The 27,376-nt window shown below is 39.6% G+C and overlaps 1 protein-coding gene across 2 annotated transcripts in view; it reads left to right on the top strand.

Moving 5' to 3' along the window:
* Positions 1 to 27,376, top strand: part of ppp2r2ba (protein phosphatase 2, regulatory subunit B, beta a) — a 49,068-nt gene that overhangs the window by 12,834 nt on the left and 8,858 nt on the right. The window contains exons 1-4 of one of the 2 annotated variants that reach the window (XM_041989972.1): positions 11,683 to 12,557; positions 20,842 to 20,939; positions 24,162 to 24,327; positions 25,231 to 25,343. In XM_041989972.1, coding sequence (XP_041845906.1) covers positions 12,488 to 12,557; positions 20,842 to 20,939; positions 24,162 to 24,327; positions 25,231 to 25,343 — 447 coding nt within the window. In that variant the 5' untranslated portion in view covers positions 11,683 to 12,487. Of the gene's footprint in view, positions 1 to 11,682; positions 12,558 to 20,841; positions 20,940 to 24,161; positions 24,328 to 25,230; positions 25,344 to 27,376 lie in introns of those variants that run through there. The other variant, XM_041989971.1, reaches the window with a different exon arrangement.

A 27,376-nucleotide genomic window follows, 5' to 3' on the forward strand; every position in this document is an offset into this window, starting at 1 on the left:
AAGTACCAGTCTGTCCTGTCTGCTGTCTTTTTTCACCCCCCGCTTAAATATATATACACTCAAAGTTCATGACATACAACATGCTGAACGAATAGAGATGGATGACACACGATGTCACATGATGAGCCATAACTGTTCTATCTCGTTCAGCCTCAGTCATTTTTATAAATTTCCACGTCACCAGTTCACCTCAGATATGCATTTGTTGTAGCTGGAAAGACAGGAAATGCAACACTGAAGTCTACCAGAAGGGACAGAGCAGATTATATAGAAGAAAATACTGCACAATCTGCTTAACATGATGGACAATTCTTCACACACAACACAGCACTTTACATGAGTGTGTGCATTGAGAGGCTTCTTCAGGTTCACTGTAAAAAGTAGTTGAACCAATTTAAATTAATTGTTATATTTGGTAACAAGTGACTTAATTAAGTTTATCCAACTTAAGTTCATTCTACTTTCAATTCATATTTTTAAGTCAAACTTACTCGACTTAATTATCCCAAATAAAATATTTGAAAAGTAATTTAACATTTACATTCACATTGATTAAACTATTCTCTTGATTTCAAGTTAATGATTCATTGAAAGCATCACATGTAGAGTGTTCTTGCTAGCATGAGGAAATATAAATAATATGCTTTTCTGTGCTAAAGAGCATACATGTGTCTGAAGTCCGCTCAAAAGGCCTGAAAAAACACAATCCTGGCATTTTGGTTGGGACCCTTTCACTCTGGAATGTGTAATTTAGTGAGCAGCTCATATTTGAAGGGAAAGTGTGTCACACCCCAAGCTCAGAGTAAATATGTCCAGTCTCCTCATCTTTATCTCCACGCAGCTTCAAGTTCAAATCACGCTGTGTTCACTGTACTTCAAACTTCTTGTTCTCGCCTCTTGCTTTGCTGTTAACAGTGACATTAGCAGTTGTGTAGTTTATGAGGTGGAAATCTGAAACAAACTATGATCATAAGCTCTACCTAACTTGAAATGATCTAATAATACTTTTTTCCTCCTTTTTTAAAATGTCTTCTATCCAGAATTTTTAAATCCTACTTTTATTTGGCTTTCCTTAATTATTTTTTCTTTCTTTCTTTTACTCATGAGAAATTAAAATTTCCAATTTGTTGCTGCTGAATGCACCACTGTCTGTAATAAACTCTATTTGTAGGTGGTAGACAAGCAACAGTTCTCAGCACGAGCTGCTAATGATTTAATATTAGCTCTTTGGTTTGCTACCATATGCTGTCATATAGTAATAATGTACCGAGTGCGACATGGCTCAGTGGGTAGAGTGGTCATCCTGTAGCCCAAGAGTTGCTGGTTCGATCCTGGCCTGGAGAGCTCATGTCGAGGTGTCCCTGAGCAAGACACTGAACCCCTAATTGCTCCTGATGGGTCGTGGTTGAGCTGCCTTACATGGCAGCTTCCGCCGTGAATGGGTGAATGTGACGTACATGTAAAGCGCTTTGGATAAAAATGCTATATAACTACAGACCATTTACCTCAAAGGTTATTGAGATTGTGTCCATAATTTAGGGTTTCCATTCTTTTATCATGTTGAATGTTAAAGCAAAGCTCACAAATAACCAGTTTTAAACACTGGTGTCATGATGGACTGGCAACCTGTCCAGGGTGTGACCTGCCTCTCGCCTGCTGAGGACTGACTCCATCTGCCCATGACCCTAAATTATATAACTTGAAACAGCCCCTGGTAACAGCGTTTAAAATCTCACTGCACCACCAGTATAATAACTCTGAAATTATACAGACGTGACTTAATGACAGCCAACTGGATTAGCACTTGTTATCTCATTTGCTTGATATATTCACAACAGCCTGAAGAGCTGTCCATGGCTTTTTTGGTAATTGCATGAAAAGGTGGTTCTTAAGGAAAAGTAAATTGGAACCACTGATCTAGATGATTTATATGTAAAGAATAATCTATTTGGACTATTTAGACTTAATTCTACAGTGCTAATTATTCACATCAGCTTTTCTTTTTTACTGTTTTGCCTATTTAAAGAAAGAAAAGATAGAAAAATATTAGAGATAAATATGTCATCTTAAATAATGTAATTAAAAATGCAAATAAGAATGCAAATTTAAAGTGCCTGATACTACACACTACTCAAATATTTTAGGGCTCAGACAGAATTAAACATTTGATTTGATTTGTTTTTATTTAATTTAGTCTGACAGCAACCTTTAAAGAGTTTAACTTAATTTTAAATGATCTTTGTTAGTTTTTTTTGCTTTTGCTCCCAGTGATTAGGTTACATTGATTAGACTAATGGCTCTGTGACCCACCTAGAGTAAATGTGTTTGTAGGGCTGCTGTGCAACTAAGTAGGATACTGAGCTTTAATTAGGTTTCCCACAAGCTGCCAATTTTTATGCTCTGAAGTGACTTTCAGTAAATATTTTTTAGAGCCAAGACCAAACATCCTCAGACTTACATATACTGAGAAGACTTACATATCCATTTTTTTCTCCTTTCTTTGATCCATAATGACCTGAACATTGCTTTATACCAGCCTGCTCAGAGTGACACTGTGCAAAAGTGGCTCTCATGAAAGCGGTGGCATTGCGGTGATGTAGATGGCTGCAGACAGTGGGATGTAATTCAGCTCATCTGGACTGCTTGAAAGCGTTGCTCAGTGTAAGAGAGGCGGCCACGCAGTGGAGTAGAGCGGGTGATGGATGGGGTGATAGATGTAAGGAGGGGAATGAGTGTGCAGATTTTTTTTGGGGAGGGTGAAGGCGCTTGTTTCCGGCTGACTTGAAACTCAGGCCTGGCTGTGACACACTGCTGTGCCTGTTTTCATACCAAGCACTCAGCTTTGGCACTAAACCAGATTCAACTTACCAATTCCTCCATCCTCCACTATCATGCCTTTTCTTTTTACCCCTCTTTGATTCTTTGATTCACACCTCTCTTACCCATTTTTATTTTGACTCATTCGTTACCTAGTTCCTTTGACTCTTTGTTTTCTATTATTCTTACTTTCGCTCTCACTTTCTCCGCCCCAGTTGAGCTCTTTTCCTGTCTTCCGGTAGTACAGAGGGGTGCTGGATAGAGCTAGGGCCTCCAGGTTTCCATAGAGATACTTTGTATCCTGATGTCATTAGTATTGACGGTGTGCAGCAAGGCCAAGCTATCCTGGCACAAAGGCTGTTTACTGTTTACCAAAAACTTAAGCTTTTCACTTTTAGATTAGTCTGTGAATCAGCATGTGTGTCTGACTCAGTTCAGCTTGTCTGCTTGTTGATGTTTTGATTTTGGATAAAAAGGCAACAGATAATAAAGCTTTCTGACTTGTGATTGTTCAGTTAAAATCAGCTGACATTGAAGAGTATGATCAGGTTCCAGGAGCTGGATTTGCACCAGGAAATGGCTGTTTCATAAGAAAACATCCTCTTTGGCTGTTTCCTCTCTGTATGATAACTGAAGCATGTCTGTAGATCCCAACTCCCAGCCAGACTCCTCTGTCTCACTCCTCGTACTTCTGGCTGCTTTGTTTACCTACATGCTTATCATAGGACTACCCCCACTACATCTTCACCTCTGGCAGCTTGTTTTGAGGGCCTGCATCTTTCCTGCAGGCCCTCAGCTGGCAGGTTGCAGCCTCTGTGCTGCCAGAGTAATTAGTTCTGCTTGCTTTCTGAAACCATGGATGGACAAAATATGGATCCCATATTGATGCTGTCACATCGCATGCAGACAGAATGCATCTTCGATGTTCGGTTGATTTGCCCTTATGTGGATTGCTTTTTCCATCCTCTTGTAGTTTTTCATAGATAATACAATGGTTAAAGATCATCTCAGGATGTAAACAAAATCCCTTCCTGCATCAATTGAAATATGAACTGAGCATTACAGACACAAACACATTAACATTCATTTATTTTGGCAACATTAGACTATGATTATGACCAGGATCAGGGAGCTTATATTTGGGTATTTATATTTGGATAACACAGATGAACCATCATTCGCCAGTATTAATGAAGACAGGAATGATAAAGCTCTCATATATGAAAGGCAGTTCGCTTCATATTGTTTTGCTTGTGTGTGCAATAGAGCACATTACAAAGGGATTTCTACACAGCTGAAGAGAAACAATTACAGCAAATAAAAAGTGGACACACGGACAAAATTGAATATCTATTGAAATTCATTTGTGTCCAATAAATATTCAGAAGTCTGAATGTTCTTCTTTGTACAAATAACATCCACAGATGTCCCCTACAAGTACGTATTCAAGTAGATCACTTATAGTCAGCTGTTACTGGCAGAGACAATTAAAAAATGAAAAGATGTACAACAATATGTTTTCAGATTAATTATTAGGTACTGTGTAAAAAATCAGTGCTTAAATAGACCACATATAGATAAAATATACATATACAAAGACACACTGTGCTTAGATGTACAAAACTAATATGGATGTCTACTCCAAAAACAAAAATCCCACAAAGAAACAAATTAAATTAATTAAATTAAATTAAATTAAATTAAATTAAATTAAATTAAATTAAATTAAATTAAATTAAATTAAATTAAGATCTTTTAAACAAATATGTCTAATTTTTGTCACCCAGAACTCAAATGCCTGCATTTTGCATTTTCCTCATAAGTTAATTATCACGACTTTTTTTTGCACAACCAAGGTTTATATTCTTGCTAAGCAATATCAACATCTACCTCTAATTTACAATATTGTAAGTGCTCTACTTTGCATTACCTTTCCTTGACTGGGGATTGACTGACTAATCCTCAGGGTCCAGCCAAAACAATCCCTGAATTACTTTTAAATCCTCTTGCTACTATAGCCTCAGCACAGACAGGAACCACCCTCATGTAGTTGCAATTGTATTGGTGTGTTGAAAAATACAAACTGTCCCTAAATGTTACGTGTGATGGTCCACATGCATAACCAGACTCATGCAAATCTATGCACATTTACTGGCTAAGAAATACATGTTAGAAGCAACTGAAAGATGGAACTTAAGCGTCACTTGTGTTGCAAGTTTCATCATGATCAAATAATAAGTAATACTTCCTTTAACCAGTTGGTGGTGCTCTAAGATTATCTCCTTCACTGCTCAAGCTTTTTACTCATCACCCTCTAACACAACACACTGATTTATTTCATTTCTGTGTGAATGTGTAAACTGTATACTAAGATAGATAGATAGATAGATAGATAATTAGATAGATAGATAGATAGATAGATAGATAGATAGATAGATAGATAGATAGATAGATAGATAGATAGATAGATAGACAGATAGATAGTGGTGTAATAAATTGTAATTTTATTTATTTATTGATTTGTTTATTTATTATTTTATGTATTAATTTATTTTTATGAAGTATCATGTCTGAGGAGGAGAAGAAAGTGCTTTTGACAGAAAGCCAGGAAGATTATCTAACAGATGGACAAACCACTTTTGCCAGCATGTCTCCGCTCTCCTTGCTACATCAGAAGTGGTCAATCCTGAGGCTACTTTGCAACAGAGACCCCCTTCATACCAGATCAATAAACTGAGTAATAAAAAATTAAGCCCCATCTGAATGAGAAACTGGCTGTTTGAGCTTATTGATATGTTTCTATTAAAGAAGCAAGTGGCAAGAATTTATCATCTCCGTGGGAGGGGCTGATCCCACCTTAAGCTTGTCTTTTTGCGTGTGTGTGCATGTTTGTGTGTCTATAGTTGATAGAAAAGTGTGGATGGACAGCTTGCCACCCTGTGGGCAGCACAACTACAGCCTATCTGTGATCCACGCTGGCAGCTGCTCTGCCAAATGGGATTTTCCTGGAGATTACAGCATCTACGTGTGACACGCTTGCATGTGTTTTGTCTTTTTTGTCGACGGAGTGCGGGTGTGGACTATTATAATAAAACAGTGTGCTTTTGTTGTGTGTGTGTCTGTGTCTGTGTTGGAGTGGGGGCTTTTGAGCTGAGGTGCACAGTGAACATGCTCTTTTGTCACACGGGGCTGGTTGGAACATGACTGAATGGCTGCAGGGAACCCTCTCTGGCAAGCTGCAATGAAAAAAGGGGAGGGAACACGTTTAGATGTGGGGTCGGGCATTTTCCACAGCACCGCTGTTCTCATTAGCAACATGATTTCTTGTTGATTAGATACTTTCCAGTTTAATGGTCCCCCACATATGGCTGGTACAAGGTGGTTTTACTGTGTTTTAACCATTTAATGTTTTTGTGAGCATTACCAGTGCTCCATATGAAGCTTTGAGGAATGAAAAATTAGTTGATTAATTGGTTCATCCATCGCCAGAAAATTATTTAGCAAATAATCAGAGATTTCAAACAAAAATGGCGAAAACTTCAGCTGGTGTTGATTAGTTGCTTTTCTTTGTTTTTAATCTCCATAAACCCAGTATCTTAAGGTTTTGGAATGTTAGACAAAAGCAGCAAGCTGAAGATGTAATGTAAGCACTAAGATGCATAATGTAAAGCTTTTTCTCTATTACATGCTCATCTAAAATCTAATATATGTGCTATAGATACCAGCTCAAATATATTGCACAGCTTTTGTGGATTTTATTTATTTTTTTTATTTTTTGTTCCACTTTGCATTCTAAAGAGCTGTCCACGGTTCTGAACATAAGCTGTGCACGGCTCCCTGGTTATGCATAAGGAGGTGGCTTTGTAGTCACTCACTAACCTGCTTAACCTACTTTCTACTGACCGGTCTTTCATCTGTCCAGAGAGAGGAAAGTGCTGTAGGATAAATATAGAATACTTAACAACACACAGCGTCAGTGCAAGCCTTCTATGCAACGCAAACGATACTTTGCTTTATTACTGAATCTCTTCCTTTAATGCACCACTAATCATTCCGCTAATGAAATCCAGCTTTCCTCTGAACATGAGCTCCCTGTGTTCGTCCCATTAACCCAACTGGTAGAAAATGTGTTGGGACGTGCTCGAACCTTTATTGAGATGAATATGACCAAAATAATGACATTTTAAGATCTTAATTGTGCAATTACGTAGGCAGCTGTTGTGCTGCATTGCAATGCCAGTTCAATTGCAGTTTCCTAGCAACCAGAGAGGTACAGTGCAATGATTTTTCAGTTAAGTGGCATCATTTCCTCCTCAGCAAGACTACACTTTGTGTTCACAAAACAAATCGTAATCTACAGCACATGCTCGCTTCTTCACCTTCACCTTCACCAGTGTTGCATTATTGTTTGTAATATAGCGTTGCATCAGAAACAGTTAGAAATGTTCATTCATGTATGCTGTGTGATAAGGTGTGTTCTTATCTAGTTGTACATTTATTTCACGTGTGCCTATCCTGGAGGTGTATAAATGAAATAAATGTGCTGCTGCAAACAAAATTGATACAGTTGATTAATTTTCATCCAAAATGCCCTGTCCTGAGCTAATCATTGTACACACATTCTTTTCAATTAATTTATTATCAAGGGAGGTAGATAGAGGGGGAGTTTGGGGGAGGGGAGAGGGGAGTCAGGGGAAACAGAAAATCCAATCCTGCTGGTCCGAAGTATCTGAGCAATGGAGCATTAGTCCCATCCTGATGTAATTGGAATGACACCAAGAGTAAAGCCTGCTGATTTAGGGACACCCTCTAGGCTTGATTTAATGCCCTGTACCAAAACTATGCATCCATCTTTTTATCTTTTTCTTTTTCTATCCCAGTTCCTCCGTTCGCCCCTGAATCCCTCCCCCACTCTGTATCGCACTCCATTCATTCACCTACTGCCACATATCTCCATCTGTACTCTTTTAATGGAATAGAAGCAGCCCTTTTTATAATATTTAAAGCCAGAGGGTTAAAATCCTCTAGTAGAGTGTATATTTTCTGTTCCATTTTACTTACTCTTTGTGGCATTTACACACTTGAATGGTTGTGTTTTACTTCCACAGAGGTTAAATTTTAATATTGAATAAATATCTCCAGAGGAAAGAGTAAAGAAAGGGCAGACTGAGAAAGGTGTAAGCAGGCTAGGGTGCTGTTTCCCTGGGGTTTGCTGTTACTCTGACAGATGGACTGCCAGTGAAATCCTATTACCCCCACGTGTTTAGCTGTTCTTAATACCAGGGTGGGATGCCTGGCTAATGGAAGGCAATGAAGGTTTGGAGGGAGAATCTCATGCTACTCAATGATTATCATCCTGATTTGTTTGATAACACCGAGAAGACCTAAAACCAGTGGACGGGAGAGACTTATTACCATGACGACACTCTCTGATACGGCTATTCTCAATGAGGAACATCATATCAAATCAGCTCAAGAACTAAACAGACTTGGCTGTTTATATTTCAAAAAGTAGCTCCATTTTGTTTCCGAAATTAATTTTTATTCTTATTTTTATACTGACTGATACAGAGTTGTATCAGTACAAGTTTGTCTATCATCAAAGAGTTTTTCTTTTCTGTTTAAGGGAGTGGTTGCTCTTCATGTAATACATGTATCTGTATTACATACAGATGGCAATCCCACCATGTGTGCCCCCCCACCTGAAAGGGTTAACTACTATGTCAGTGTTGGATTTTTAGCTACACTAACAACACAGGTAATAAGGTAAAAGGTTAAGTTTGGTGGGAAAGGTTTCACTTACCCTCTGAAATATTTCATTATCTATATGGGGATAATAGACTTGGTCTGTCACTATTAATAATTATTTGTGCTATTAGAGTTTTTTTTAATAACTGCATTATCATCATTGTCTTCATTCACTTCTTTGAAAACACCTGGGTGAAAGTGAAAATTTGTCATATTCGCATAATGTTTTTTTTTCTTACCATTTAATTGAGTTGTCATGCTTTTAATGATGCCGTCCCATTTTTAAGTCTTCTGCTGTTAACATGGCATATCCGCCATGTGCGCTTTTTGTTTAGAAAGCATAAAGAAAATAGACATATTGTAATAATTATTAATAAATGTTTATTCTTTATGAAGGCTGGATGAACTGTTAAATTATTAGTAGGCTTATTGTAGGATAGCGACATAAAGAGGTGAGACATAATAATGTTGTTAAAACTTTTAAACCATGACAACTCAATGTGTCATAGCAGAAACTACATAGGTGTAATAAAAATGACTCCTTGTGAAAAAAACTTCATGTTGTCATACATGCTGATGAGCTTTACTTGCCGTCTAAACTAAATCAGGCACTGTTAATGTTAGTCATTACATAGTTCAAGCTGTCACTTACAAATCAAAATTTCTTCCATTACAAGGGTCTTACATCATGGAGACACACTTTTAATGTTCACTGCATTTTGTAATCACATAATTTTTTTTTCCATGAGGTTAGAAAGTGAAAAAACTTCATATTTACTAAAATGTTTCCTAATAAAATAATCAGAAATCTTCACGTTTTTCATAAATAAACAAAATAGTTAAACGAAACATCCTTTCACAAGAATATTTTCCAAGCAAAATAGTGTTGAAGCAATGTTAGGGGCATATAAAGCATGTTTGATGCAACTAGTTTGAATCAAATAACTATACTTTGGAATGTTATAGTCAAATACAAACTAAATACATACATTATCCATTATCTATAGGTACTTATTGAATTCAAAATAGGATTAACAGCATCGACAGCATAGATTTTGGATTTCTTTACCATAACCTTTTATTTGTTAGATAAACTGGATGATAATTCTGTGTTGAAATATTAAAACCCATCATTACTGCATGGCCAATATACTATTGAGTTCAGCGTTGAGATGTGAGGTAACTGCAATGAAGGAATGCAAGTATAACAGTTGCACAGCAGCTGTGTGGTCAAATATCTATACCCCATGTGTACTTGTGTTGCTTGGTATGCAGACGGTGTCTTTGCTGCCTGTAGCCTTACACCACCGTCTCCAGGTCAAGCAATTACCACACATCAAGCAAAGCAATTGGGCATGACTAAAATATCATTGCCATGTGATTGTGTCCCTATGTTTGGTGCTGCTAGAGCCTAATTTAACCCACTTTGTCCATACGTTTGAGGAGAATTGAGGACACGCTCTCCAATTCTGGTGGCCCCCGGAGCATTTCCTGCAAGTCTGACGCACAGCAGCTGGGCGCTGGATGCGCTGTCACTGGTTTCTGACCCAGTGGACTGGGAGATGGAGTGTAATGAGCAAGAGAAGTGAGTTAACAGAGGAGAACAAGTAGCTGCAGGTTCAGAGGAGGCAGGCAGAGTTAAGTGAGTTACGGAGTGCAGACATGTGAGGCCTTTTTAGTAAAGGCTCTGGGAATTTATATGTGCATCAGCCTGTGATCAGTAGAAATGCCATGTGAACTTACATTTTAAAATTTTGGGGTGTATATGGACAAGAATAGAGTAAGAGGCAGGGAGGTAAATGGTGAATGATATGAGCAAGACTGTATTGATCCAGGACTTTTGCTTCAAGCAACATTCTTTACTTAATGCTTCCTATTATATAGTCATGTATGCCTGTGCCTTTAATTACTACGCCTGCCCTTCACATCTCTGCCTCATAATCCACCCCACACCACCCCACAAAAACCGACAAAACTGAACCCTTCATCCATGTGACTTCATTCTAACAAACCCATTGTTTCACTTTCAATTTCATTTGCTCTGCTCAGCTGTAACTTAGCCGAAGTCTTTGTGTGTTTCTTTTGTCCTCTTAAATCCTGATTAAATATTGATAGAGATGGGAAGCACCGCTGACCGCTCAGTTAGAGCTAAGAGGGTCAAGGATGGCAGCATTTCTCTTCACATTTCATTAGAGGAGCAGAGGACTGTAAATACAGAAACACATGAATTGCAGGCTGACTCTCCAACCTTCATTATCACCCTGCATAGATAATGCCCAATGTGTTCCAATGGAAATGGAGGTTGGAGGGTGATGGGGTGTAAAATAGCATGTGTAGGAAGGCCTTGTTTTTTCCTACAAGCAGCCTACCTCCCTCACAGCCAGATCCCCATTAGTAGAAGGGCAGAGGATTGGGTGTGCAAATGGTTCCCGTGGATTAGACTGTTAATGCATTTAGGAGAGGGGGCTCCACAATCTCTTGATTGCTGCTGCTGTAGCTATGTGTATTGCGGCTAGTGCAGAGAAGATACCCAGTCCCTTTGTGGAAAGAAAGAGATTTAGCGTAAAGTGAGTAGATAAGAGCAGAGATGCGCCACACACTGATGCGGCACACACACATATCCACTCATCGAAGATTAAGGGTTGACCAAGGAGGCTTGTTGTGTTAATAAACTCAGCATGGAAATGGGATCTCTCCAGAAAGAGGCACAGACAGAGGCCTTACTAATCTAATTAATCAGCGTCTGGGTTTTTTCATTTTCTTATTTCTGGCTCTGCCTCTCAAGCCTCCTCTACCTATCCCTTCCTTTTCTCTAGATATTTCTCCTTTGTGTCCCTCTCTGAGCCTGAACTCAGTATACCCTGTGGCTAAATGTGCCATGTCATGCACTTCTCATAGCAAATTTGTAAAGCCTCCCTTGTCCTCCTCTGGCATGAATAGCTGCTGTTAAGGATGGGTCCGGATGCAGAAAGGAGCACATAAAAAGTAGGTTCACTGTTCAATCTGCTGTGACAGTGCACAGATTCATCTGCAGTAGCAGCAGGATGGAGGGATGTTAGCAGTCTTCACATGAAAGTGGAGGCAGTGAGTGAAGAAGTCTTCTCAGTGGTGGCTCGACGGAGCGTCACATTTTTTGCTTGTGGTTTTTAAAGAGCCAGCCGCGAGGCAGCAGGGAGGGGCCCCTCCTCTGATGAAGCACAGCAACAGCATCAGCAGCATCAGCAGCAGCACATTGGGTACAGCTACAGTACAGCTCTGCGCTAAACGACACAGTGAGTCAGCTGAGCTGCCGGGATCCCTGTACGCCGGGTCCGCTTCGATGAGTGTCAGAGAACGAGGAATCCCTGTATGATCTGAGGACAGAAAGGCCAAGATGCAACTGTGGAGAGTCTGACATGGAAGTGGTGAGGTATCGGAGCAAGCTTGTTGACGCATAATCTCGCCCGCCCCGCTGGCACAGGGAGGGGGGAAATCTAGCCTGCCTAAACTGAAATCCTCCAGAAGAGATTTACGGAGCTGCTGCTGCGGGTTCAACCTTCAAGAACACGCAACATTTCTCTCATTTGTTTTTGTGACCACATGTAAAGATTCTTTGGTGATCTTGAATAAATTTGAACCTTATGGGATATGGGATCGGTAACTTGGAGCAAATGACCCAAATGCGTTTTAATAATTAGGCGCTAAAATCCGCTGCTGGAATTGATACTGTTACGGCGTCGCGGACTGTGGGGTTGAGGCGTGGACAGGACCTGCCCGTACATTTTCGTCATCACAGGTGTTTGATCCTGATTTTCTTGATTACGCCGGAGATCTGGAGCTATGACAGGCCCCCCGCTGGTCCCACAGCCCGCCTGCTGACGGTACCGGGGCAGGATGGGCGCAGGTCTGCCGCTTTTAGGATCTCGAACCAGTCGATTCATCAATGGAGGAGGAGAGTGACACCCGGAAAATCAACAACAGCTTCCTTCGCGACCACAACTATGCAACCGAAGGTATTTTAAACTATAAATCCAGTCTGTTTGAGCGGCTCAGCAATAACCCAGAGGCTATATTCACAGAGAGACTAATATCTGTAAAAGATTAGACACTGTAGCCATCAAGTGAAAATCACAGCAAGCAGTGAATGATAAAGTAATAAAAAAAAATCATATGGCTCTAAAGTGATACTAATAGATTACTTCATAGGCACATTTCATTACCTTAGACTCACTATAAGCTGCTAGAGGGGATATTAAAGGACCATTTCAGCTATTTGAAGATCCAGCTTGCATGTGGTGTTAGTGGTAGCTATGTGGACATGATGAGGTGGATCCCAGCATACCTGCTATTTTAGAATGACCTAGGAAATCATGGGCACCTAGAGATTAAAGCAGCCTCTACAACTGCTTCTTTAATCTGTGTGAAATGCTGTTTAAAAATGATGAAAATGTGTTTTCATTATTCACTTGTTGAAAGGATGAGACAGACAGGGAAGGTGCCCTAATTCTGGGAGGTGGCACAATGAAATATGGATCTCTCTGGCTTGCTCTGTCTCTTGCAGACACATACACATGCACACACAAACACAAAGATTTCTACTGTACATGCTCATAACCCAGTAATATTCAACAATGGTTGTTTTTTCTGCAGCTGTATATGCCGCTTTGCTCTATGAATGTTTCCTCCTCAGTGACCACACATCAACCTTTTGATTATCAATTTGTTTGATGGTTAGATGATCATCATCTTTATGTTCTTTCATCAGTTACCTGCTGCTCAATAGCTGCTTAATATAACACAAAACACTGATCTGCAAGTGAAAATGATAGTTTATCACATTATCACATAACTTCAAGCTAATTATGCACATTGCTTGTGGTATTAATAACTAGCAGGCTGAATGCTGTTTATGGCTGCAATGAGACACGATGGCATGCCATAATGTCATCATGCAATCTTGAAATGATGAGTCTCCCTTTAAATATCAGCATTTACATATCACTGCATGCTGTTTACATGTTAAATGTTTTCACCACAGATAAACACAACCTTCCAATCAGTTTATGCAAATTAGCATATTTAACACTATGATTTTTTTCTCTGCTAAAAAATAATATATATTATGCAGATCTGTGTTATAAGCACACTTAGTGGTCTTTAATTGTTCATTTTGAACAATGCCACTTGTAAAATTAGCCTGCATAACAGAAAAGGTTTTTAACTCTTTTACACTACACACATTTTTACCACCTACGTACTATTACAGACTGAGAGACTATTTTAATTCAAAATACTACTGAGCTTTACAAAATGAAGTAAGGGAATAACATTTATGCAAACGATCTACTGAGTACTTGAGTAGAATAGAATAGAGCTTGTTGGAGGGTATGCATCGCTGCAGGGTGAGTCAGTGTAACCACAGCTTTTTCCCTTGTCCCTGAGCTCAGGTTACAGAAACCTCTGCAGGCTGGAGGAGAGATGAAGTCAAAGTTCTTATTCTTACACATGTTTCTGCTGCTTTCCTTGTTGGTGGTGTTTTCCCCCTATCTTCATTCAAACACAGGAGAGCAGCATCGTTTGCTCAGCTCCAGCACTTATTAGATGATTCCCTGTCACTACTAAACACAGTGGCTGGTTCACAGCGAGGAGAGACGTAGTGGGGGTGGGAGTGATGGATATCTTTGTTTGATGTTTGAGCTGAGATGAAAAGCAGGAGGGGAATCTTCTTCTCCCTGTCTCTCCTTCTCTCTCTGTCTCACACTTTCATTAGATGAGGAGAAAGTGAGAGTTACACGGATTGTAAGATGTGTCTCCTTGAAGAAAAGGGCCGTCTAGTCTGGGGCCCCATCTGTGCTTTTCATACGTCTACTTTTGTTATTTTTTTATTGCTGTAATTTATGACTGATTGTCACACTTCGTCTATCACAAATGATTGTGTATGTGTGTGTGTGTGTGTGTTAAGTGTTATGAAGTCAGTGTGCAGCCAGAGCTCACACAGACTGGTGTTGGGGTCCCCATAAATTCACTAAAGTGCACATGCTCCATCAGGTCCAGTCTGTTCAGACCACACACATACACACACATTCACATCCACACACAGGGCTGTGGTGGGTAGAGGTGAGCTGGTTGGGATTTCCCTTAGGCTGTGTTCGCTCACGACAGCAGGACACTTTAATGATGTCACATTTTAATGATGTCACTCACATTGACCTTTATCTCGCACCAATCCCACGCCTCAGTGACTCCATTTTTGGTTACTTTAACTCTGTATTCACACACTAATGTTTGCTGGTCATCCATAGGTGGGTTTGAAATTTCAAAGTCTTGCTTAATGCTGAAGGAAAGTTTCCAGAAACAACATCAATATCTCTTAGGAGAAACATTACATTACATTCTGATTTGCATTCAGCAGCCGCCTGCAGATGACACATTGAGCGTTAATGGTGATGGGAATGGATAATTTGTGTCTTTCTGTCGCTGTATATATTTATGATGAGTCAATTGACTATTATGCTTCTCCAACATTTGTCTTAGTTCATTTTCATTATCTCCACACTGAGTCTTTAGATAATGAATGATACTGTCAAATAGCACCACATTGGGTTTAAAAATGTAAATAGCTCTCTCATTCCGAGGCAGGACCTAACCTAACGTCTGCGTTGGTATTGATTTCTGGTCCTTCACAATTTAGGCACCGGAACAATGACCTAAAGATCTATCGATAGGAAATGTGATCCCTTCCTCCCTCTCACTGCTCACCTTTTCCTCTTCACCTTCCGTCTCTCTGTGTTGCTGTTGTACATCTGCTTGATGTGAGTACAACCCTGCGTGTGATGTGACCTCTCCAGCCTCTCTGAATACTGATGCTGTCCTGAAACAGAGAGCTTGCAGCGTTTATTGCTGGCTCTGATGAGAGCGTATTCAAGCCTGGTTGCCTGAGCCAATGCAAACGGCCTAGGGCCACACTTTAGGACTCTGGCATAAAAAGACTTAGCCCGCCATACCCTCAGGTCCCATCCATTATTCACTACGAAACACTCAATTCGCTGAGCCCCACCTCGCCTCATACTGCAAAGAAAGATAATGCATATGTGTGTATGGGATTGGTGTGGGGGTAGCCGGGGCATAATAGCAAGCTGTGAAGTTGGGGCGAGTCACACTCCTTCTTCAGCAGCTGCTTTCATCCCCTGATTAGCTTCTTATTAAGTCTGCGGCACCATGAAAATTTAATGAGAATTTATTAAAGAATACCCGTGGTGTTGCTACTGTAGGATGACAACAAAAATATCCTATTTCTCAACTGTGATATGGCTGCCTGCATGGTCAGTGGTGGATGCTGTGAGTGTTTGAGTCATTTTGTGCACAGCTAGCCTGAAGGCTAAGCAGTCTTTGACCTTTCTGGACTCTGTAATGGGAAACATTTGTAAGTTTTGATAGCTAATTCCTGTGTCCTGTCGAGGAATCCCTCGAAATCCTTCATGTTTCAGTAATAAGGTCACCATAAAAACAGGTTTTCAGCCTGTGCAGCAGACAACTAATCGTTGATGTACTTCAGCCCTAAAAACAGCAAGATGAAAGGAATTGCACCAAAGCAACTCTGCCAGACAGAAAGAGAGTGTGTCAGCTTTTGTTTTGGTGCTGGATTCTAATAATCCTCGTCTCCTCACCATCCCCCTCTTTTATGTTTTCAATATCTAACAGAATATTAAATAACAAGCATTTCAAATGACTCCTCTTGGTATTCAACATAGCATGCGCAGGAGTTGAACACTGATTTCACTCTTTTCCTTGCCTCACCTCTCTTTCTGGTCTCCGCTTCATCCCATCCTGTGTTTTGTCTGCAGTCAGATGTGTGCCACGCCAATGTGTTAATGAAGTGTGAGAAATGAAGCAGTAACATGTCTCGCCCATTTTGCCCTCAACTCCCTAGAGTGTGGGGATACAGAAAAATCATAAGCACATATACAGTACATACACAGAGAAACACTCGCAAAAGAATACACTCACATTCACATGCAGTGGAGAAACCACACCAAACTTACACACCCTGTCTCAATCTCAAGGGGCTGATCCTGGAGAAACCAGGTTAATTAGCTTGTTCTCTCCAGATCTTACAAAGAGTCATGCTCCTCAGATGAAGGGAGCTGCATTGTGCTCTGTTGCTTTGTGTGAAGCTAATAAAGGCCAATAAACCCTTAATCATATGGCTTGGTACCAGGCCAGTATGTAGCTCCGTTTATTCAAAATTGTGATTGATCTCTATTGTTGCTGGTGTAAAAATGAAGCAATTATCAATTGCTTGTTCAGCACAAATACGCTCTTTATGTCTTTATGAACTGAATAATGTGGCCTGCCTGTGTGTGTTAATGTTCCTCATAGAGAAGAGATGCAGAATGATACAATTATTTGGTTGTCCATGAAGCAGTAAGAATGGCAGGTGAAAGAGAGTGCGAGAGCAGACTGGAATTATCCGCCGGCCTGATCCTTTGACGCACGCAGGCAGCTCAGCACAAGTGCTATAATCCTCTCCTCTCCATGTCTAACGCTAACAAAGCTTTTTCATGCCACCATGTTGTTCACATCCATCCTTCTACCTGGAAATGCTGCTCACAACTTACACAACTACCTTTCCATGCAGGCAGATCATTCTGTGTGTCTTACACAGCTCCCCACTGCCGCTGGATCAGATCCAGTTTGTTTCCTTTTGGCCATTTGTTTGTTTAGCTTTGCACTCAAGACAGGATTATGTGATGCATAGAGGTTAGCCAGGGTGTTCCTATTTTAGCTCATGCATGTGTCTGTACCCACAAGTCCTGTTGTACAATCTTTTATGAAGCTATTCTAAACTACAAACTTATTTTCGCTATAATTGCTTTTAGTGGCCATGTCTGTTACACCCAATCCGCCATGCTCAGGCTGTAAATAAATTCAATTTGTTTCTGGCTCCTCGTGCATAGTTTTTTATTCCAGAATCAATGCATATCTAAGTTTCCATCCCACTGGTTTCAGTGTCAATACTGTATGCTGAAGGGTGTCACTGAGAATCTGACTTTGTAAACAGAAACAAAGATGGGCTATGACATGGCTGCTTTTTACTGATTATCATTTTATTATTTTCACCACTATACAACAACACAGTATACATGTTCTCTCCTCCTTGATCCATCTGACCCCCCGTCACCATTTGCATCCATTTAAAAAAATGAAATATAATAATAGCCCCACCAAAAATAATAATAATTACAGTAATAATAAAAATTTATAAGTGTAAATATGTGTACGTAGAGTAAGACAACAAATAGTAATAATAAATAAAAATTCAATGTCTTAACAACTACACCTTACCAAATATTTGCCCCATTTCTTACAGTTAACCTCCAGCCTGTCTAATCTCTTGTATGACTTTTTTTTTTTTCTTTTTCAAATGCTGCCAGTCTGGTTAATTCACTAGACCACTCATGGACCCGCTGGGACTCCATCACCCTTTCAGTTTCTAAAAATGACCTGTGTGACAATCATAATGCCAGATTGGACCCAGCTTTGTAATTTGTTTATTGTCCCCTGTCCAGAAAGATGTATCTCCAAGGACAAACAACCCGGGGCTTAATGGGATACAGACCTCTGAAACTTCACCAAAACAGCTGAACTTTATCACAAACCCATAAAAGATTAATCAAACAGCCTTCTTCAGATTGACATTTCCAGCAGTCTAGGGTGTCTAGGGTGTAGTCTTGAGGTGGTACAGTAGAACCTAAGCATAATTTTGAACCAGATAAGCCGTGTACTAATGTCACTTGACATTAGCGTAATAGTCATGAAAATATTCACCCATACAAAGAAATTAGTAAATCTTTTTCCCAAGCTTTCTTTGTGGCTGACAAAGCACCATCACCTACTTTTTTCCATTAACATGGAGCAGTAAACCGAAGTCTCATGCCTTTTCCCATAACATGATAACACACATCTAAAAATTCTGCTTTCTTAGGAGCTGATGTAATAGACCCAAAGACCCCCAGTAGCTGTAGGTATCTGAAGAAGTGAGATCTTGGTAATTCATTCATGTTGGACATGGCTGTTTTAATTAAGTTGCACGGACACTGATTACAACAGCAGGCCAACAGGCTTGTCTATGTTATTAACTGTGATAGATGTGTGTTATCTGAACCGTCCCTCTGATGCGACAAGAAGCACTGACCTGTCTTTGTTAGACCTGGCTGGTCACAGGATTTATGGGCTTCATCTGGTTATGGTCTGCTGATGAAACTGTATGTGTGTGTGTGTGTGTGTGTGTGTGTAAGAGAGAGATATAGAGACTGTGTGTAAGTACACATTTGATCAGCCTTCTGCTTATATGTGTCTGTCTTGATCCTGAAGAGACTCAAATCTCACACCTGCAATCAATAGGTTCCTCAAAAGTGAGGTTTCTTTTGGCAAAATGTTGGCATTTAAGCCAAATTTTGTCAGTGGCTGAGGCTGAGTATGTTCCTCTCTCTGGTTTGAATTCATTTGCATTTAGAAAAACTCATTTAACAAAGCATTCTTTATAGTCAACACAAGTTTCCGCTTTGCTAGCTCTGGCATAAAGGTGATTGAAGAACGTACCCGTGTGTAAACTTGTTAAATGGTATCCATCAATTGCAGTTTCTTCTCAGTGACTTAATGTGTAGATGATGAGTGAAGGAGAGAAGGAGTGGGGGACTCAGGAAAAAAAAGGGGGAGTATGAAGGACAAAAAGAGAGAAAATGCCGACTGCTAAGCCGATTTCATTCGATTCACGCCAGTGGATTTGGTCTGATGGTGGGTATGCGGGAAGACACTATTGTGCGTGTGTGTGTGTGTGTATTAAAAATGTTGGTGAGCAGCACTGCACATCTCTATGCAAGCACACGGTCTACAAACACTGGTGTAGGAATTTATTTATTTTCTTTTTTTTTCCATCTGTGTACACCTGCGAGAGCACATCCCACAACAATATGGTGTGTCAGACATATTCTCCCAGGCAGGCTGTAATTAGGTCAGACTTTGTCTTGTCTGTAAAAGGTTATTAGTTTTCTTAATCAAACACGATTAGTATTGGCCCCCACCTCTTGTCATTATCAGCGCATAAGGATCCCTCTGGTCTCATCTGTAAATGTGACTGTCTCTCTAACAATTAACTGAAACAAGGGGAGGACACACACACACACACGTATATATCCAAAGACATAACTGTTAGTTACTTCCACCATGCACAACAGCCTTATACGAAGAGATGAGCCTGCCTACAGGGACTGATTGTCTGAAGTTGTATGCTGCATTGAACTGCACTAGCTCCCCCAGATGCACTAGCAGCTTTTCACTCTATTGCAGCACTCTCTCTGTCTGCTGAATTACAGCTAGCATCAGCAACTAAGTCTGAGAGCTATTGGCACACACACACATACATACACTCTGACTGCCGCTAGAGATGGAAACGGTCTCCATAGCAACATTCCCCTCTCCTGTTCGGAGCTCCACCAGTAGCAGGTCCACAGAGGGCGTGGGGGGTACAAAACAACAAGAGCTCTCTTTTTCTGTCTAATATTATTGTCATTGTTAAACAGAGGCTAGCCTTTACTGTTGGGTGTGTGTCTGTGTGTGAGAGAGAAACAGAAATAATGCTCTGGCTTTTTAGCCTTGGGGTGTATAATAATTACAGTCACCATTAGCCTCTCCTAAATCCTGGCAGATGTATGTCTTTGAGGAGGAGAGGAGAAGCTACCTTAAGGGTAGGTGTCTGTTATTTACTTTTCAGTGAAACTGTAGATATTTTAATCACCAAGGAATGTTAAAGATGGACAGCACACAATCAGTTATGCCCCAGTGTTTTATTTTATTTATTTATTTTTTATCTCTAACTCTGCCAATCTCTGAAAGGTTTGTGAATGTAGTTTGTGATGGCGTGGAGCTGCATAGGGTATCAAACAGTAATAGAGTGATGAATGGCATTATATTTGTTGCATCTGCGCCCTTTTAAAAAAGCTATGGTACAATTAAATTACACAAATCATCTTACTTTAGCCAGACAAGTGGTTGAATTATCATGCAGTGATTCATCCAGTGGTTTTCCTAACCCATATTTTACCATACTGGGTATCTGTGTCAAACAGTCCTCTGTGGTTTGATCACAGAGTTCCTCCTCCCCTCTCTTTTCCGGAAGAGTTTTCCACCATATCCTACTAAAATCGCTTTCTTTTTGTCTGTCTGATGCATTGATAAGTTTGTCCATGTTCACACTGACATTTTCTCCCCCTCTCTGCTTTGCTTCCTGTGTTGCAGCTGACATTATCTCAACGGTGGAGTTTAACTCATCGGGGGAGCTGCTGGCCACCGGGGATAAAGGAGGAAGAGTGGTCGTCTTCCAGAGGGAGCAGGAGGTAGAAAATGTCAACAATTCACTTCTAATTAAGCCGCCCTTCAGCTGAAAGCATTTGACAACCTCAAAACATTTAAGTTAGATCGTTAGTTTTTGGATGAATGAAGGCTTTATTTCAATCATGAAAATAATAATAATAATAAAACAAAAAATGTCCACAAAAGAGTGGAAAGAAGCAAAAGCTTGTTTAAACCAACATCTTCTTCACTACTCCGTGATTAATAATCAGAATACATTCATGAAGACATACACGCTTGCACATGCGCTTGCATGCATGCATATATGTACGCAAGCACAGGTCTGGTTTGTACTGACAGTGGGTATTCTCTGTTGACACAGAGCATTTCTTAGCCACTTACCCTCGCCTTATGCCTAACCCCTAACTCTTTCTCTAAACATACCCATAAGCTGATTTGAACCTCGAAACCAAGTCATTACCCCAAAAAAAAAAAAAAACAAATGTGCCAACTGGAATAAAATGTCTGTGCTTACATTTACAGGAACTCCCTTTAAATTGATCAGTCAGATTTTTGCCCCCATCATATAGGAAAAACAAATAAAACATATATTTATATGTTTAGACCTTATACACAGGCATGTATACAGCTATGTAAAACATATATGTACAGATATAACATGTATATCATTCACACACATGCTGTATATACATGAATCATCTCAACAACAGAAAACAGAGAAATCTGTGAGAACATATGGTCAAAGCCCATCTTCCTCCCTGTGCTCTACAAACACCTTACTTTTCTTCCCCTTTTTAAACTGGGTCATGCTTGGACATTGCCTTAGCTCTAAATTAAATATATTCCACAGCTTCACGTCACATATAGAAATACAAAAACCTTTCAATGCCATACGGACATGAAGCTGCTAAGAATTCAGGTCTTACTTTAAATGATATCCCCCATTTCTCCTAGAATATAATTATGGAAACTGTAAGGGTCTAGGTTGCCTATTGCTTTACTTTGACAGTAAATCAAATCAGTGAATTTAATGCTTTTGATAATCACTATAACTGGTTTTACAGTTAGCTAGAAAGATCTTGAGGGAAAGACAGGAGGCAGATCTCTGAAACCTCCAGTTCTGCTTCCTGTCTTTTCACCATAACCTAACTTAACATACAAATTTATTTATAAAGCACTTTAAAAACAGCGTAACAGCAGACCAAAACCATGTACAATAAATGTAAAAAAAGAGCAGAAAAAAGCAGAAAAACAGCACAAATGAAGAAAATGCATTAAAATTCTGTTAAAATAGAAGAATAAGCAATAATAACTTACCACATAGGAGCTATAAGAAATTTAAAATAACACAAATGCATACACAGGGTGGAAGATTAAGATGACAACTCACTTGACAGCCAAGGAGTAAAAATGTGTTTTAAATGAGTTTCTAACCTGCAGTGGGAGCTCATTCCATATTTTAGGACTGAAAAGGCTCTGTCGCCTCTGGCTTTATAAAATGTCGTCATGCCAGTTAAAAACACCTGGTCAGCTGATCTAAGAGCACATGGTGTAAGGATGAAGCAGCTCACACAGATTAAAAGAGGCAAGACCTTTAAGAGACTTAAAAACAAATTAAAAAAATCTTAAAATGGATTCATAGATAAACCGGAAGCCAGTGAAAGGACTCTAAAACCAGAGTTATGTGCTCTTGTTTGTTTGTGTTAAAAATTGTGTAGTAGCGTTTTGTACCAGCTGTAGGCGCAAGACGGAAGCCTGGCTAATTCCAATAAAAAGAGTCACAATAATCCAGGCATGAGGTAATAAAAGCATTGATCTCTGGGTGGCGTCTAGACAGGAGGGGCTTGTTTTTTGACATTCACCTCAACTAAACAAAACAGGACCTAACCACAGCGTTGACTTGTCAGTCTAGTTTTAAACACCTAAATTTGAAATTTGAAAAGACAGGATGCAGAACTGGAAGTTTTAGAGATTAAAATGTTGAGGTTCTATTTGGGAGTAATGATAGATAGACTCATGAATCAGTACCTCAGAGGGGCAGCCCATGTTAGATGAGACAAGTCAGAGAGGCCAAGAGGTGACTGAAGAGGTGTATGCATGTGGGGAAAGTGGCCATGACATTGGTTGCTCTTAAAGAAGACAATGCAGATGATAAAATTAGATGGATGCATATGGGTTGCTGTGGCAACCCCTGAAGGTAACAGCCGAAAAGAAAATGAAGAGGACAGATAACTAAAAAGATCTTAATTCAAGAAAATTCAAGGAGAAAATCTCTTAAAATCCAAGGCTTTTGAATTTCCATTGTAAACCCAATTTACATAGGGAAAACATTGTTTACAACAGTCACTTCGGCAGTCTGCAAGTTCCCGAAGTTTCCAGTTACACCAACTATAAGTAAATATGGAAATAGAAACTTTTACATTTTGATTTTTTATCTGTTTCTAAATGTACCATAACAAGATATCATGTTTTTAATCCTCCTATAAGCATTTACGCACCTACATTTATAGAATAAGACACTTTAGTTACTTGTTGTATTTACTCACATGAGGTTGAATTACTTACAACACACACAAACATGCACACATAACCCCCTTTTACACACACACACTCTCTCATACCACTCCTGACAGCCTCACTTTAATTTAGAAACAAACCTACTATAAACAGGACCAAATTGCCTGCAGTGCTTCTAGCACTGTTTCCAACGCCTGTAGTTTATTCAGATCAGCTGTTGAAAGGTTGCTGCGTGTAGCATTATTAGGACGTCTCCGCTGGAAGCTATCCATCAAGAGGAGGAGGGAGGTTCTCTGAATCAGCTGTGTGCTGCACAGCTGGAGGTTATTGAGACGCAACGTACAGCTGTGGTAATTCAGTTCACATTAGCAGCAAATAAAAATAACCGTAGTCTTGTCCATACAACCATCTTGCTGAACTTTAAAGCCACTGTCTGTGTAAAAGACCCACCTGTGTCAATTAATGCTTCAGAAACACAATGTCACAACTACACAGATGGTGTGTGCATTAATTCCACTTCAAACAAAAAATAGCACACATATATGTATATATACATATTTAAAAAGAATAGATTTTTAAAAGTGCAAATAACCAGGAATATCTGCATTATTCTAAAACAATGGATCACGTCTTCATTTATTCATCTATGTGGAATACAGTACTATAATCTTGTGAAATGTACTGTGAATTTAAATATGTTTGACTTTTTTTTTCTCCTGCCTTTGCAGAGTAAGACACAGCCCCAACGTCGAGGGGAATACAATGTTTACAGCACATTCCAGAGCCACGAACCCGAGTTTGACTACCTGAAGAGTTTGGAGATTGAGGAGAAGATCAACAAGATCAAATGGCTGCCACAGCAGAACGCAGCGTACTTTCTGCTTTCCACAAACGGTAAGTCATGTAAGGCGGCTTACGTAGCCTAAGAGCAGCACAAATAGAAATTTTATCAAAAGAGCTTGTAATCTGTCACCTGAGTGTCTTTACATATGGATGTTGTTAGTGAGTGAATGTATCAAGTAACAGCTAGATTAAGTCTTCACTTTGCAGAATGAATCCACAGCTGGTGCAAAAGGAAATGTTAATATCACATGAAAATGTCTTTTTGACTATCTGTGTGGGCGTATTGATGTTTTGCTTGGCTGAGCGGGTGCCACCAGCTGAAGAGTTTCAGATTAAGGACTTCATGCATGGCTACCACACCAGGAACACCCACCCACACACACACACACACACACACACATATCAAAGCATGCGCCACCACATGCGTACATGCTCACTAGCTCAGTCAGACACACACAAATCAGCAAAGAGGCGTCTTGCAGATTGTGGGCTTCATGCATGGCTGCTGCAGAAGTGCTAGCGGTGGCTGGAGCAGATGGTGGAGGGTCCTGTGGCGATGGCCTCGTTGCTCTGACACCAATATTCACAGCGGAAATTAAAAGAAAAAAAAAGCAACAACCTGACTGCTGCTGCCATCCACTTCAGTAGACCGAGAAGATGATATGTAACTGGTGTTTATGTGAAACCCAATTGAAATGCGCCCAGATGGCTTTTTCAGGGGGAACGTATACTCAAGCAGGGAAATGAAGTCAACTTGTAGATGGATATCACTAACATCAGAATCTACACACGAGCCGCCATTCATCATTCTCACTGGCTGCTGCCCAGCTACATGCCAGATTGGCTGCCCAACCCCCCGCATCCATCTTGTAAGCAGAGTCACTCTTGTGAGCCATGGTCTAAATGTGTTTTTTGTTTTTCCATGTGCGTGGTTTTGTGATGTATCCTTCCCAGACAAGACTGTGAAGCTGTGGAAGATCAGTGAAAGGGACAAGCGTCCGGAAGGATACAACCTGAAGGATGAGGATGGACGGATCCGAGATCCGTCAACTATCACCTCGCTGCGGGTAAGAGGTCACACAAAATGATCAAGTCTAACACCCACAAAAGTGTCAAATTCATCCTGGTAAACATAGCAAAGATTTGTCTTGCTGGTGTGTGACTTGCAAGCAACAGGGAAAGCTGTTGTCCAAAATAACGGCCTGTTCAATGTGCTGTTGTACATTTTTGCTTTGTTTCAGCATCCAAACAGTGAAATCTTCGCTTTAAGATTTTCACAGTGGAATGAAAACAGTAATGTTCATGACTTCAATGTTTTTTTTTTTTGTTTTTTTTTAATAACATCCTGTGGACATCTTCCTTTGTCTCATGCATGCAGTTGTTAGGGTTCAAAACTCCTGGTTGTCTCCTGGTTGTCTTGCTCATACTCGTCCTTTTCCTTACTCCTTTTCACCATCAGCTTTCTTAAAAATATAAAAATGCTAAAAGAAATTATTTGCACTTGGCCAATAGCATGGCACTTTGGTGTCAGTTAAAACTAGCTTCATTAACGATGGGAGGATGTTAAAAAAAAACAAAAGAAAAATCAAAAATAGAAGGGTCACCCCTGAAATTCAATGTGTGAAGCAACACAGAATCATTCATTATCACCACATCTCAATCTACTCCAAACATGGAGCTTTAAACTGTAACATCATGTTAAAAACTGAAACAACGGTTGCTAAAGTTTGAGGGAACCAGTGTTTACAGAAAGGCTATAGAGCTCGCAGGGGTCAAGATGAGAAAAATTTAAATGTAGTATTCTCCCTTTCAAGAGACTCGTTGATCTGCACCTCACTTTGGATAGCAGGTCATGCAAAAATGACTGTCACATTCATTCTGGTAAAGTTTGGTATGATTGGTTCAGCTTGGCTCACATATCATCACCATGTTATGGCGTCTGACAACTGGGAAGTTTAATAGTTTAGTTAAAAAACATTGTACACAAGTCCAGACTTAAGGTTTTCCCTCCATTTTCTATGTCTGAGAATGAAATGCCAACAAAAAAAAATGTCCAAGGTGGAATTAAATAAATTGAACTCATAACAGGCTCATTAATCTTAATTTTAAGTCATACATTGAATGTTTGATTTAATCAACAATCTGAGCTTTTCTTGAATACTGCTGTGCATCAGTTTTTTGAAGGAGTCGTATGCTAAAAAAAACATTTTTGGAGGTTTGATCCTTTCTCATGCCAAAGTTTTATTGAACAAAACACTGAACTCCAAGTTACTCCTAGTAGTCTTTTTGAAATCATCTTTAAAATATATGGATAAAAGTGTCACATAAGCACACACCATTTGAATTCTGTTTAGACCTTCCAAAAGCAAAATTCACCCAAAATTTTGGACCCTTTGGCCTTTAATTTAGTAATGATCAAATCTCTAAATCAAATCAAATCAAATCAAACTTTATTTATAAAGTGCTTTTCATGCTGAAGGCAACACAAAGTACTTTCCATGAAAAAAAAAACAATTTATGCATATTATGCTAAACAGAGAAAACAGAAATATAGGAGCACTTTGGACTTCCCAGTACTGTCTGTCTGTATCAGTCACAGATTTTCTCCTTATTTAATTTTCATATCTTAAGTACTCTCACTGAAGTTTGTGAAACTTCCACAAAAGTCTTTTTTTTTGCTATGCACAACAACACAAAGTAATTACACGTAGAAAAACAGTTTAACATTTCATGAAAGTACCCACCAGAGCCATGAAAGGGTCACCTGGTGGACCCAATGCTTTCTTAACTTTACTGGAAACTTTACTGTTTTTATTCACTATTTACATGCAAGTTCAGTCACTTTTTGGTTCAATTTACTAAGATTTAGATTCATTAAAAAGTTAGATGGTTATAAAACAGGTTGTAAACACAGATTTTTGGCTTATGTGGTAAAAGTTCATTTTTCTATAAAAGACATATAAAGACTGCAAATATGCTACGTGTGCTGAGTATAATAAAAATAAAAGTACAGTTTCTGTCCATCAGTGTGAATGTTACTGTCATGTTTTGTCATGAAACCTGGCTGGAACATCTTATGCTCTGTTTAATTTCTAATAAA

The sequence above is a fragment of the Melanotaenia boesemani genome, chromosome 7 (assembly GCF_017639745.1).
Source record: "Melanotaenia boesemani isolate fMelBoe1 chromosome 7, fMelBoe1.pri, whole genome shotgun sequence".
Lineage (NCBI taxonomy): Eukaryota > Metazoa > Chordata > Actinopteri > Atheriniformes > Melanotaeniidae > Melanotaenia > Melanotaenia boesemani.